Source organism: Oikopleura dioica, chromosome PAR (genome assembly GCF_907165135.1).
Source record: "Oikopleura dioica chromosome PAR, OKI2018_I68_1.0, whole genome shotgun sequence".
Taxonomy (NCBI): Eukaryota; Metazoa; Chordata; class Appendicularia; order Copelata; family Oikopleuridae; genus Oikopleura; species Oikopleura dioica.
In genome coordinates this window covers 7,940,609-7,952,120 of record NC_137293.1, presented here as the reverse complement: position 1 = coordinate 7,952,120, position 11,512 = coordinate 7,940,609, and the positions used below count along the sequence as shown (strand labels likewise).

General features: G+C 42.2%; 3 protein-coding genes across 3 annotated transcripts; all 3 read right to left on the bottom strand.

The window, feature by feature from the left end:
* Positions 1–562: 562 nt before the first annotated feature.
* On the bottom strand, positions 563–7,483 carry LOC145705319 (plexin-A2-like). The gene is made up of 10 exons (XM_081782777.1): positions 7,393–7,483; positions 2,530–7,329; positions 2,299–2,484; positions 2,089–2,254; positions 1,879–2,050; positions 1,649–1,830; positions 1,487–1,604; positions 1,240–1,442; positions 1,102–1,194; positions 563–1,058 (listed from the first exon to the last, which is right to left on the bottom strand). Exons 2-10 carry the CDS (start codon positions 6,981–6,983, stop codon positions 972–974), a joined length of 5,661 nt encoding a protein of 1,886 aa, XP_081638903.1. The 5' UTR covers positions 6,984–7,329; positions 7,393–7,483; the 3' UTR covers positions 563–971.
* A 672-nt stretch (positions 7,484–8,155) lies between these two features.
* LOC145701612 (DNA-binding transcriptional regulator BolA-like) lies at positions 8,156–8,515 on the bottom strand. Its single transcript, XM_081778824.1, has one exon. The coding sequence runs from the start codon at positions 8,513–8,515 to the stop codon at positions 8,156–8,158; it is 360 nt and encodes a 119-aa protein (XP_081634950.1).
* Positions 8,516–8,548: 33 nt separating this feature from the next.
* LOC145702835 (endoplasmic reticulum resident protein 44-like) lies at positions 8,549–11,502 on the bottom strand. The gene is made up of 9 exons (XM_081780119.1): positions 11,364–11,502; positions 11,192–11,321; positions 10,966–11,145; positions 10,705–10,923; positions 10,052–10,157; positions 9,897–9,994; positions 9,665–9,857; positions 9,346–9,615; positions 8,549–9,298 (listed from the first exon to the last, which is right to left on the bottom strand). The coding sequence occupies exons 1-9, from the start codon at positions 11,495–11,497 to the stop codon at positions 9,120–9,122; spliced, it is 1,509 nt and encodes a 502-aa protein (XP_081636245.1). The 5' UTR covers positions 11,498–11,502; the 3' UTR covers positions 8,549–9,119.
* Positions 11,503–11,512: the final 10 nt, after the last annotated feature.

Here is an 11,512-nt window from a genome sequence, read left to right as displayed (position 1 = left end):
CTACGAACAAGTATGCGGACTAGTAATTACCATGGCAGGTGTAGTAAGGAACAAATCGTAAGACAAGCAAGCACGTGAGCCGCTAAGGCTAATGTAAGACCCTGTAATCATTGAAATGAAATCCTTGCTGGAGAATTCTGAACTCGTCGTCCTTCATAAACTACATTTCACTCGTAAAAGGATCGAAAGGAGCAGCGTTATCACAAAAGTAAAAGGTTGTCGGTCGTAACTACGCAATAAAAATCACTTTACGAGCTACAAAAGGTAATTTTGCATTCTTAGAGGTATTATTAATCTATGACAAAGTCATCTATGCTTGCCCTTGCAAAAATTCTTTCCTTTCTTGACACGATCAAATATTTTATGGAACTGTAAATCGATTTTTAATTTTTTCCCTTTTCCTACCATCAAAGAAAATTGCCGATAAAAAGAGCTTTCCCTCTTTGAAGACCTCCTGAAACGATGGAACACCTGCTTGAAACTGTACATAAAACACAAAGAAAGAAAGAATATACTTTGTTCAGAACATGGATTACTTTCTTTACTTTTAGCTTTTTTGGTTTATTTTTTTTCTTGAAATTGTTGATTTTTTATAGAAGTAGATGAGGGGTCAACTTTGAAGGATTTTTTTTCATAATTTTCAGGATTGTATAGTAGGTCGTCTTAGAGTAGTAAAATTATAAGAAGCTTTGTGAACTTTGATAAGACATGTAGATTTCTAGGGCACTTGGAGAATTCAACTTAAAATGGAGATAGAGGCAATAAACGTAAGCAAGGCAATTTTCATATCGTTCAGAAGTCGTTGTTGTCGTTATTTACAGAAGAGGAAATTTACAATAATTAAACATCGTATGCACAATTTTGAGAAGCTTGATAATAAATAAAGAAGTTTTAAATAAATGCTGAAATACAGAAATTGTTTCGTAGAATTCGAGGTTGGAGTGTTTTCGAGTTGTGTTTCAGTTTGAGACCTAGTCGCGGCAGATTCTGCTCATCTGGTCGATTAGTTTCTGCACTTCTGGAGTGTCGCCCAGGTCGTCTTCCAATTTACTGGCGATCTATAATAACAGTGAGCCTACGGGGCAACAAGAATCTATTTACCTGGCTTTCAAATTTGGCAATATAATTTAATAGGCAAGCTAGCGAGGCGTTTTTGTCCGTTTTGGGCGCTTTGTAATTACTGTACAGTTCGGTCTAAAAATAAAGGATTATTTTGGAGCAAACGAGAACGTGTCATACCTCGATGTAGTTGACGACTTCGGGCTGTGAGACTGGCGGTAGGTCTTGCACCTTTCGGTAGAATTTGCGCACTTTGTCGCGGTACTGGTTGATCGTCTTTTGAAAGAGCATTCTATTTACAGGATCCTGGTCGTTAACTTGCGGGCCTTGATCTTGTCCGCATTCCATCAATGTCGAGAGGACTACAGTCACGGAGGGACTCACTGAAACAAAGGGTAGAAATTCGTAACGCTAAAATTCTGCCTACCTAAGTCTGGAACTGGTACGTCAAGGAAAAACGTCGGGTTGCTCATGATATTTGCCCAGAAGCGAAGAATGAGGCAGTTTGTCTTCCAATAAGGCAGCGCATCTTCAATATCGCTCGACTAAATGATGCGGTAACTTCCTAGTGTATCTCCCATTGATTAACCTGTGACGTAATAGTTCCATGGCGGACAGTGTTCCTCGCAGACTTGTCCAAGAAGTCGAAGAGATACTTGATCGGCGGCGGAACAGAAGTGTTCGCCTCGTCGATCAGAATGTAGTTGAAGAACATGTCAACGTAGGGCTGTAAAATGTGTTTTGAAGTGATGAGCCGTTGGAGGTACAAATCTGAAAATGACAGCTGTAAAGGACAAGTAGGATTTGGGATAAGTATACCGCTGACAAGGTTGTTGACTTCGGGATCCACCATTGATTGACGGTTCCGCGACTCTAGGTCTTCATCGCCAGGCTTGACGAGATGGTAAGTATCACCAAGATCAGCAGCTCCTCTAAGAGGATCAGTTTCTTGCGTATCTGTTTCGTGAGGAAGCATATCGGATGACGTAGACTAAGAATTGTAAAATACGATTTAAAATCTACTCTTACCTCGTGGACTAGTTTCCTCACCATTGCAATCACATTATTTTCCTTGATGTTATAATCCTTCACGGTCATGTATCGATGCCTATTACTTGCATCAGGCTGCGACTGACCCTCAACAAGAGGAACTTTGACGCGCTTAATTCGGAACTCCAACGCAATATCCTCGGATCTAAAATTAAAATATAATTGCTTGATAAATAGAGAAAACGCTACCTCGGCCATTTTGAGTAAGGAATGTTACTATAAACGGCGTCCATACATTTCTCCTTCACTTGAGTGATTGTATCGCAGTCAAGAATCTGGACGAAGACATAGGAGGGCTCGCTGGTATCTTCACGGACTTCAGGAGGAATGACAGAGAGTTTCATCGGTGTAAATTCGATATCTTCCTTGAGCAACCTTATGAACACTCAGTGAAGGGTTATAAAATTTGATTCGACCTACCGGTTCTCTGTTAGCGTGAATTGCGCATGTCCCTTCACCGCATCAACTGGTCCCTTCCATCCTTGCTGTTTGATAGCTCGAAGCAATACCCAGAGCGATCGCCCTGTATCACTATTCAAAAAGTCATACAGCGTCAGATGCATCCAATGCCCAAGCAATCGTTCAACAACTGCGTTTGAGAATCTAAAGGCAAGCTTCGGTGTTCTTCCGACTGAGTCCTTCAAGTAGGTGTCGACCAAATCGAAAGTGAGCTTCGTGATGAACTGAGGATTATCAGCAAAGATAGACATGATGTAAGCTGCGATCTTCGCCTTATCACGCGATGTGCACTTCGGTTGGGTTTCGATAGCCCGTAGTGCTTTTTGAGTAAAAGTTGGATTGTCCAGGAGCTTTTTCAATTGAAGAAGACTAGCTTCGGGATATTGACGAGGAGGAGTTTCATCGCCTGGATTCGGGAAAAGAACGTTGTTGATGTAGCGCGAGTAGTCTTGCACAGGCATTTGAGCGTTATCCTCAACGATTTCCGGCAGCTCCATGGATAGCTCAAAATAAGCCCTCTTGGCGACAGCGGAGACCTTTTCTTCAACTGCGTGGAGCTTTTTCTCAAGACTCATGTGCTTCTTCTGCGTCGCTCTATACTTGTTGTAAAGCGGATAAACAATGACTGCGATGATAAGGATAAAAACGAAGATGCTGATAATGGAGATGGACATTGTTGCCACGGAGAGCTTCGGAGAGACACTTAGAGTAGCAAAATTTGCTTCCACAGTTCCAAAACGGGCCCTTAGAGTCAACAGACGTTGATTGAAAGTCTCCTCTTCGATGTTGTCAGGCAGTTTGAACTCGATAATGGCACATGTTTCGTTCGATTGGCTCACAGTGTTCAGCACGAGATCATCGATATTTTCCTCGGGGATAGAAATCTTGGTGGAGAGCCAGGAGTGTTCTCTGAACATAGCTTCCGCTTCAGTTGAGTCGAAACAAATGGATACTGTTTCGAATGATCGCTTAGCGAATTCCCGCTCATCCTTCGTCAGGACAAACTCAGGTTTATCATAGACGTCAAGCTTGTCAGACAACTTATGAGACCATCCATCAAATTGTATGGTTAATGTCTGTAGCTCTAGTGAGCGCCTTCTTCGTCGCGTTTCTTGCGTCCGTGGAAGCTCACAGAAGAAATCATACGTCTCTGGAGTTGGCTTAGCAGCCCGTGGTCCGTCATTTTCTTCGTGGGTGATTGAGAGAGGAGCTGGTGCCGGGAGCTTCCCAATTTCGCATTGACTCGTCATGTCTTCATCGTCTCTATTTTCTTCAGCAAATATAATGGGAAGGGAAGAAGGCGACTCAAAAATACGAGATAGGTCGCGACCACCTAGAGTAAACCAAATCCGTCCGCCACCAGATAAATATGTAGGAATAAGATCAGTCAGAGGCTTGCATGAACGCGGATCATCGCACATGTGCACGAATCCGTCATTCTTTTCCCACAATTCTGGGTTCTCGATGTAGTTGAATGGAGTAGAAATATAAAATATTCTCCCATCAATGTCCAGCCGAACATCCTGGCTTTTCCTCCCGTCATTCATTGCAGGAGTGAAACAGCTGATTTCATTTTCACTGATATCAAGCTCCGTACATTCTTGATTGCCGATCGTGACTTTGCGTGACGAACCCGCATTGAGGAAATTCCCGTGAATTGTTATCCAAGTGTAACCAGCTTCGATTCCGAACTCAGGTGATATTTTCGTAACCGATGGATCGCTGATGTTAATCTTTTGCTCTGCCTTGGTGAAATCGTTTGTCGAGCCGTCATTCCTCTTGATGGTGATCTCGTAATCATTTGCGATGCTTATTGGAGTGGAAACATAACACTTTATCTGCGATAGTCGTTTTCCATCGAAATCCTTCTCAGAGAATGTCTCTTCTTTGATAACATCACAGCGATAATTCCCAATTTTCACTTCTACATCGTTAGCGTCAACGAACAACTGCTCTCCAACGATCTCGAACGGTGTCTTGGCTACAGAGCGATCATCAGAAATTAGCCCAGAAGTGGGAGAAATGCTAATGACCTTAGGTGCCGCACAAACTGATTGTTCAACCCCTGGAGTTTCTCTGACGCATCTTCCATTGACAAAGGAGCATCCATCTCTAACTCGGCACTGCGTACAAGTTGGATTTTTGTAACCGCAATCTTTGATGATGAAGAATTTCTCACCGAGGGAATCAAAAAGGTAGTTTTTAGTCGCATACTCGATGAAGACATCTTCCTCGACTTCATTTGTCACTGTCATGTTTATGTCTTTGCAAATGATCTGGTTGTTGCTTCCTCGAGTAGCTTCGGCTGTCGTGTACGTCTTCGAATTTTCTGTATATAGGTGGCACTCTCCGATTTCGTTTCCGTCATCGTTGTGCACTTGGAACGCAATATCCTTTCGTTCGCGCGCGTAAACCTTCTCTATCGTTTCTGCCGCGGAAATGGACGGACAAAGATCGGCTAACTCGATCATCGCTTCCTTAGGCGGCGCATTATCGCTGCATTCTGACGACAGACGATTCCAGTAGCAGTGCCAGTTACTGTGGCTCAAACAGGATGTACATTTTTTTCTCTTATCAACTTCGGTACAATCGTAGAAGCTGACACTGGTATCGGCAACGAGTACTCGATTGAATAAAACTTTGACGGCATCCACTTTGATGACGCCTTCTTCGTCAGCTGGGCCGAGAAAGTCACTCTTTTTCTTCGGCAGATCACATGTTATTCTACCGCTATCACGATCGATAAAGGTAAGATTGGTTTCGCGAGAATCGAAGCCGCATTTCCAAAGGTGAAGATTGGTGAAATCATGAGAAACAGAGAGCTTGAGCTCCACTGTCTTTTCATTCGCAGAAAAATACTTTTTGTTACTGGGTTCCAAAGCTGGACAAGTTCCAGTCTGAGGGATCCAGTTTTGGCGATCGATCTCATCACATGTGGCTCTGTCTGTGCACTGACCCTGCGATCGTTTGGCACACCAACCACATGACGGGAACTCGCTATTCAGACAAGCGCCACATGTTTTGTGTTGCTCGCAATTGTGGATCTTCCTCACAGTAACGTCGTTATCGGTAAGTGCGAACAGATTGTTATCTTTGATCGCAAAATCGCGAATGGATCCAGAGCCGGGACTTACCAGCGTTGCAGGTGATTTTTCTTTAGTTTGCGAGTTAGAGGTGAAGGATTCATCATCGAAAGACCACAGAAGGACGTCTTTAACGTTCTTGTTAAGAATGAATATAGAGAGTTTATCTTCTATCCGTCTGAAAATTGCTTTAAAATCTTCATCGTCGATCTCATCAAAGTTTTTCCTGAAGATATTGCTCAGATCATATGCAGGCGTAGCTTTCATTGCCTTTGATTTCTTCAAGAATGAGTTCCCTGCCGAGAAGGGTTTGAATGGGACACAAATGTAGGGAACTTTACTAATCTGAGGCATATCAGCCTTCTTTACCGTAGGATAATCGCGGTAAAGGAACGGACAAAAGTTGGTCATTTTGTTATCGTCTTTATACATCTCGTGGTATTCCGGGCAGTTGTTGAGATCTTTGATAGTTTCTTTGGTAGTCCGCCGAATATCCTCCGTAAAGGCGTTGCTATTTTTACTGCAGCGATCTTGCAGCTCTTTTCCTAGGGATTTATAATGCTGGATGTGCTCGACGAAAAGCTCTCCAATGGGTGCCTCAGAACGTGTTTGGATACTTTGTGGCTTTGTCTCGGTCGGACACTGGTCAAAATTATCGAAGTCGTCTTCGCAGCTGAAAAGATACCAGCAGGATTTTGACATTTTGTTGAAAGTGTGCTCGAGGGACTCCACAGACCAAGAGCACAGCTCGCCCCTGTGATTAAGAACGAGGAGTCCGAGCTTATCGTCAAAACTGGCCACTAGAATATCGTCGAAACTGCCACATTGAATAGGGATCTCCGAGACGTACTGTAAGTGAACATCAGCGGAGCAGGTTCGACCAACGACATAAGTCGGCTTGAAAGATGTCGCGTATGAATCCATTGATGCTCCTGTAGTCGTTTCGATCTTCGATACGTAGTAAAACCAACTCATTTTCGTCTTTGGATCGACGAAAGTAAAGGTATCGATAAAGTCAGCTTTGTTCCGTGTGTTTAAATTTTTGGAGTTGGTAATGACTTCCAAACTGTCGAAAGCTTGATCGTTTTGCATTTGGTCGTCTTTTAAGATTGCGCGCAGGGAATGAGATGTTTGTCTTGGATAGAGCAACTGAGGATCGATCTCCATCGTCGTCAGGATTCTATCACTCTTGCATTTCATCCCCTCGCTGTTTTCAGAGAACTCGGAGAACTTCTCACTCTCTCTGGCCACGTAGAGGACTTTATGATTGGTTCCAGAGTCATCAACAAGCTCCTGCACGCGCACTTGTCTCTTTCCGCTGTCTGGTGGCATGCCAGTGTGCTGTCGCCATATTGTTTTTCCTTGAAAATCATCTTCGGGGATGAGATAGCAGAATTCAGTGTAGCTCGTGCAAAAAGTACGTTTTCATCGACTTCAAGAATATTTGTCACTCGCGCTTTTGGCTGAACACCGCCTTTGAAGGAGCAATCTTTAAAGTTATCCTGCAATGAATCGTCGGGAATGCTTCGGTCGATCTCTCCGGAAAACGTGGCCGAGCTCGAGTCATATTGGAGTCTGAGTAAATTTGAGCCGCCAATGTAGAGGATGTCCGAGTCACTGCGGGAGGATTTGGAAAGATAGAGAGTGCTGTAATCGTTGTTTTGAGGTAGTTTGCGTTCTTTAGACGGGTCACATCATTAACGTCTCTTTTTTATTAGTTTCAAATGAAGTAGACCTTTGCCTGAACATTTTATAGAAGAAAATAAGCCCAGTAGTATGCCCAAGAATGTAAAAACGGCTGTCATCTTCTCTCGCGCATTGCTCGGATTTCTAAATGAGAACAATAGTTATTTCGAATTCTCTTATGCGCCGAATAAGAAGATCATAAAAAGTGAACAATAATGGACAAAGGACATCGTGAAATCGCGAAGAGTAATCTTTGATTAGCGCTATAAATTTCAACCACCCAAAAAGTCACACTTGTCCTTATAAGTGGTTTTCGCGTAGGGATGATTTCTCTTTTTTTTTAATTTTTCACATAAAAAATCGGCAGTACGATTTCGCGAAAATTAAAGGTGATTCACGACGCGAGGACAAGTGAATAATAGCTCTTAAAATGGCAAATTCCAGACACGGCCCCTGGTACGCGGTATGAATAAACAATCTCTTCGCTGCAAGGGTTAAAATGTTAGAAACAGGGACTTATTAATAAAGACACTCGAGCCTGGCGCTCACTCCAGGTTTTTCTTTTGAAAATAATAGTGCGCATTGACGCGCGCATTTTAGCGCAGAGAAGCTGAATTCATTGACCCGCGGCCAATTTCCCATCAAAATTTTATTCATTACTAGCAGTCGCCGGAATTCAAGCCCCGGGCTATTTATAGAGTTCTTCAAAAAACATTACAAAAGAAATATCAAAATTTACTCTTCTTTGATTTCAAGATTTGGCATATTGTATCGAGGATTTATTTTACAGTTGAATAAATTATTTGAATCAGATAAAGTTAGCTTTTTCCAGAGCAAGGGGGAGTCTTATGAGTTGATCCTTCAAGCTCTTCATGTTCTCGTTCAGTTCTTAGCGACATTGAAAGAGCATGAAGTCCGCCTTCTTTGAATTCTTCTTTCAAAAGTTTATTCACGGATCGTTGTCGATTTACTGGTCTCTGTCCATCGAATGCATCGCTGACAACTGTAAGATTGAAGTGCGATTCTTTGCCTTTTCTGAACCCATGAAGCCGACTTTCGTTGATCACAGATAAAAAGCTTGGCTTGAAGGACTCCTTGAGTTTTTGATTGATAATAGCTTCGACGGGGCCCATCGATTGGAATCGAATGTGTCTGATGGTAGTTAGAGCCCCTCTCATTTGAAATCTGAAATTTTTTTTTAATCAAAGGGGTTATAAAATAACACGGGTCATTTTTTATTTCGGTAAAGATTGCACATATCGTTTTATTTGAAGACTACTTGTACTGTTTTTTATGATGATCATTACAGTCAGAGAGCGAGGGGAGCAGCGACTGACTTTAATCACAATTATATTGAATTTTTGTTGTACAGTCATATTAATAATTTTATTATTATATAATAGAATCAAGAAAAAGGCGAAGAAACAATAGAAAGAGAGAAAGGTATAAAAAAATAATGTCAGTAAGGCCGCGGGAAGAATCTTTTGAACCTATGAAAACTTGGTGGGGGGAATCTCGTTATGTATGTTTTGATTATGTTAGGTCTTGCTGTCGAGAAACTGGACGTTGTGAGAGAAATATACAAGACAGATGGGGAACTCTTTTTAGCAACATGGACGAGTGCGCATGTACTGTTATTGCACTGAACAAAAACTAATAATGAAATGGCAAAGAATTATTTTACATTTGAATCTACTTTTTCAAATGGACACACACACTTTTAGGTTTGCCACGCGTTTTTGAAAGGGGGATTGCAACTTGCAAGTTCTTGCAATTCTTGTGTTACAGTTCGTCTTTTCTGAGAGTGTATTTTGTTTCGCTGGGTTGGAGCTTTTTGAATTGCGACTCTGGTGGTGGAGTTCCGCCAGACTTCGCTTTTTCCAGATGTTCTTGAGCCTTTTCGAGGTTTTCCTGCTTCTTCTCTTCAAGTTCGGCAAGTTGGTCTTCCTTCTTCTCGAGCTCTGAAAATGACCGTTACAGTCGATAAAGAGCTGTCAATCGATCTTACCGTCATAGAGAGCGTCTTCATGCTTGAGCAACTCCTCTTCCTTGGCGGCACCGTCGGCAACGATCTTATCTTTCGCCGCCTTTTGTCGAGGGTTATCTACTCCCTCCAGTTCATCTGTAGCATCGTCGTTTTCGTCCATGACTTCGTCGATCTTTTCTGCTACTTCTTCAAGCTTTTCTTGGACTTCTTCGATCTCATCTTGAACTTTTTCGGCTTCAGCTTCGATCTTCTTCACTTCTTCTAAAGCTTCTTGGGCCTTTTCCTCGGATTCTAGCGTTTCGATTTCAGCATAGATTATAAGTGAAGTAGTTGAAAATACCTGGATCAGGGCCGTGGTGGAATTCACGGTGAAGCTTGCCAGAGTGTAAGTCGTTGGCAAAAGTGAGCAAGTGTGGAAGACGGACGATTTCCTCAAAGTTCTTCTTGAAGACGTACATGTGCGAGAAACTGTCAATAGCAATGACTGGACAGTCGTTGACACTTTTGCCCAAATGATACAGTGGATGCGTGAACTAATCTTTTGATTTTATTTTTCATGAGAGAAAACGAACCTGTTCACAAATAGCAGTGACAACGTTGATTTTTCCTTTCTGGGAGAAAAGCCATCGCTGGGCAGCTTGTTGGAAGCTCTCGAGGCTCTTCGTGTCCTCTAGGAAATGTTAGGAAACTCACAAACAAGCACTATATGATATAGTCTATATCCTACCTTTCTTGTGGAACATGATCATGAGTGGAAGACCTTCTTCAGTGATTTCTTCCGCATTGTTGAAAGTGATTTCCCGCACCAAGGGGACACAGTTTTCATCGGTCCACTAGAATTTTATTTTATAATTTATCACTATCGACTCCCATCTTGTGCATTTGTCAATATTGACTTCGTAGTTATGGTGACGCAGGAAAATAAAGCATATGAAAATACCATTATAACAAGACTTGAAGACTAGTACTCGGCAACAGAAAATGTGAGCTCGAAAAAGTTTTATTGAACTGAACTAAAAAATAGGTTGTTTCTAGTTCCAACGCGCCAGAAAGCGAGAGTAAACCCCCATACGGGCCAAGTGATTCCAGAGGCGGAGGGTTATCCGACTAGAGACGAGCTTTACTGCCCACGATGCAAGGGAAACAGACCTTTTCTTACTGTTGAGAGGAAACGAGTCCGATGCATGCTCATTTGTGAACGGCTTTATAATCTTCAAATTAATTCATTTTCATGATACAGTATCATTGATACTGAAAAAAGCCCGAAAAAGTATCCCGTGCATTTGCTGCCCTTGCTTGTGCAAAGAAAAACCGCCAGAATTCAAATGTGCTATCTGTCACCACAAAGTCGTACAATAAATGTCTTTTGTTCAATCATACCTTCTTGAAAACTTCTTGATTGCTAATTTGTCCGTAAAAGGGACGATCAACTCTGTTAGCGAGCTTGTTCTTGAAGAGCACATTTGGTCCATTTTTCATCTCAGGCTTGGCAATGTCACCAATGGCGGCGATAAAGATGCAGCTTTCTACGAGCTCATCGGCAGAGATTTGGAAGTTCTTGTATTCGGCAGAGTCTTCTGATTCAAAATAACCGACAACCTAAAGAAAAACTAGCTTCTAGTTTATCAAATTTCATTTTACCATCGATTTGATGCGCTTTTCTTGAGCAGTAAGATCGTCGATTTCTTTCAACTCCTTGACTTTGATAATTGGGTCTCGAATCTGGTCTAGCAAAAAAGCCTTGATTGCAGCGACGCTCCTTTGACCTCTGTATTCTTTTTTCAGTGGCTTTCCATGACGAAACAATTTGATTGTCGGGTACTGAAATTGCAAAATATAGAAGAGGGAGAAGGAAACAAAATCAAACCTTGTTGACCATAAATTCTTTACAAATGTCGCCATCTTTATCACAATCAACTCTCGCAAAAACAAGTTGCTCCTCGCTAGCCAATTCTCTCTCGGCAGCTTCGAAAATCGGCGCCAATTGACGGGAAAACCTACAATGCTCCACTACCAGAATCAAAACAGAAAGAGAGTACCTGCACCAGTCAGCGTAAAAATTGACAAAGGAGACCTTGTCCTCCGCCAGGGCTACGTTTCGATTGGCATTTGTCATTTTGATGACTTCGGCCGTGGCCAAGCCTAGGCAAAGCCCGAACGAGAGTATGAACATTCTTAACCTCTAATT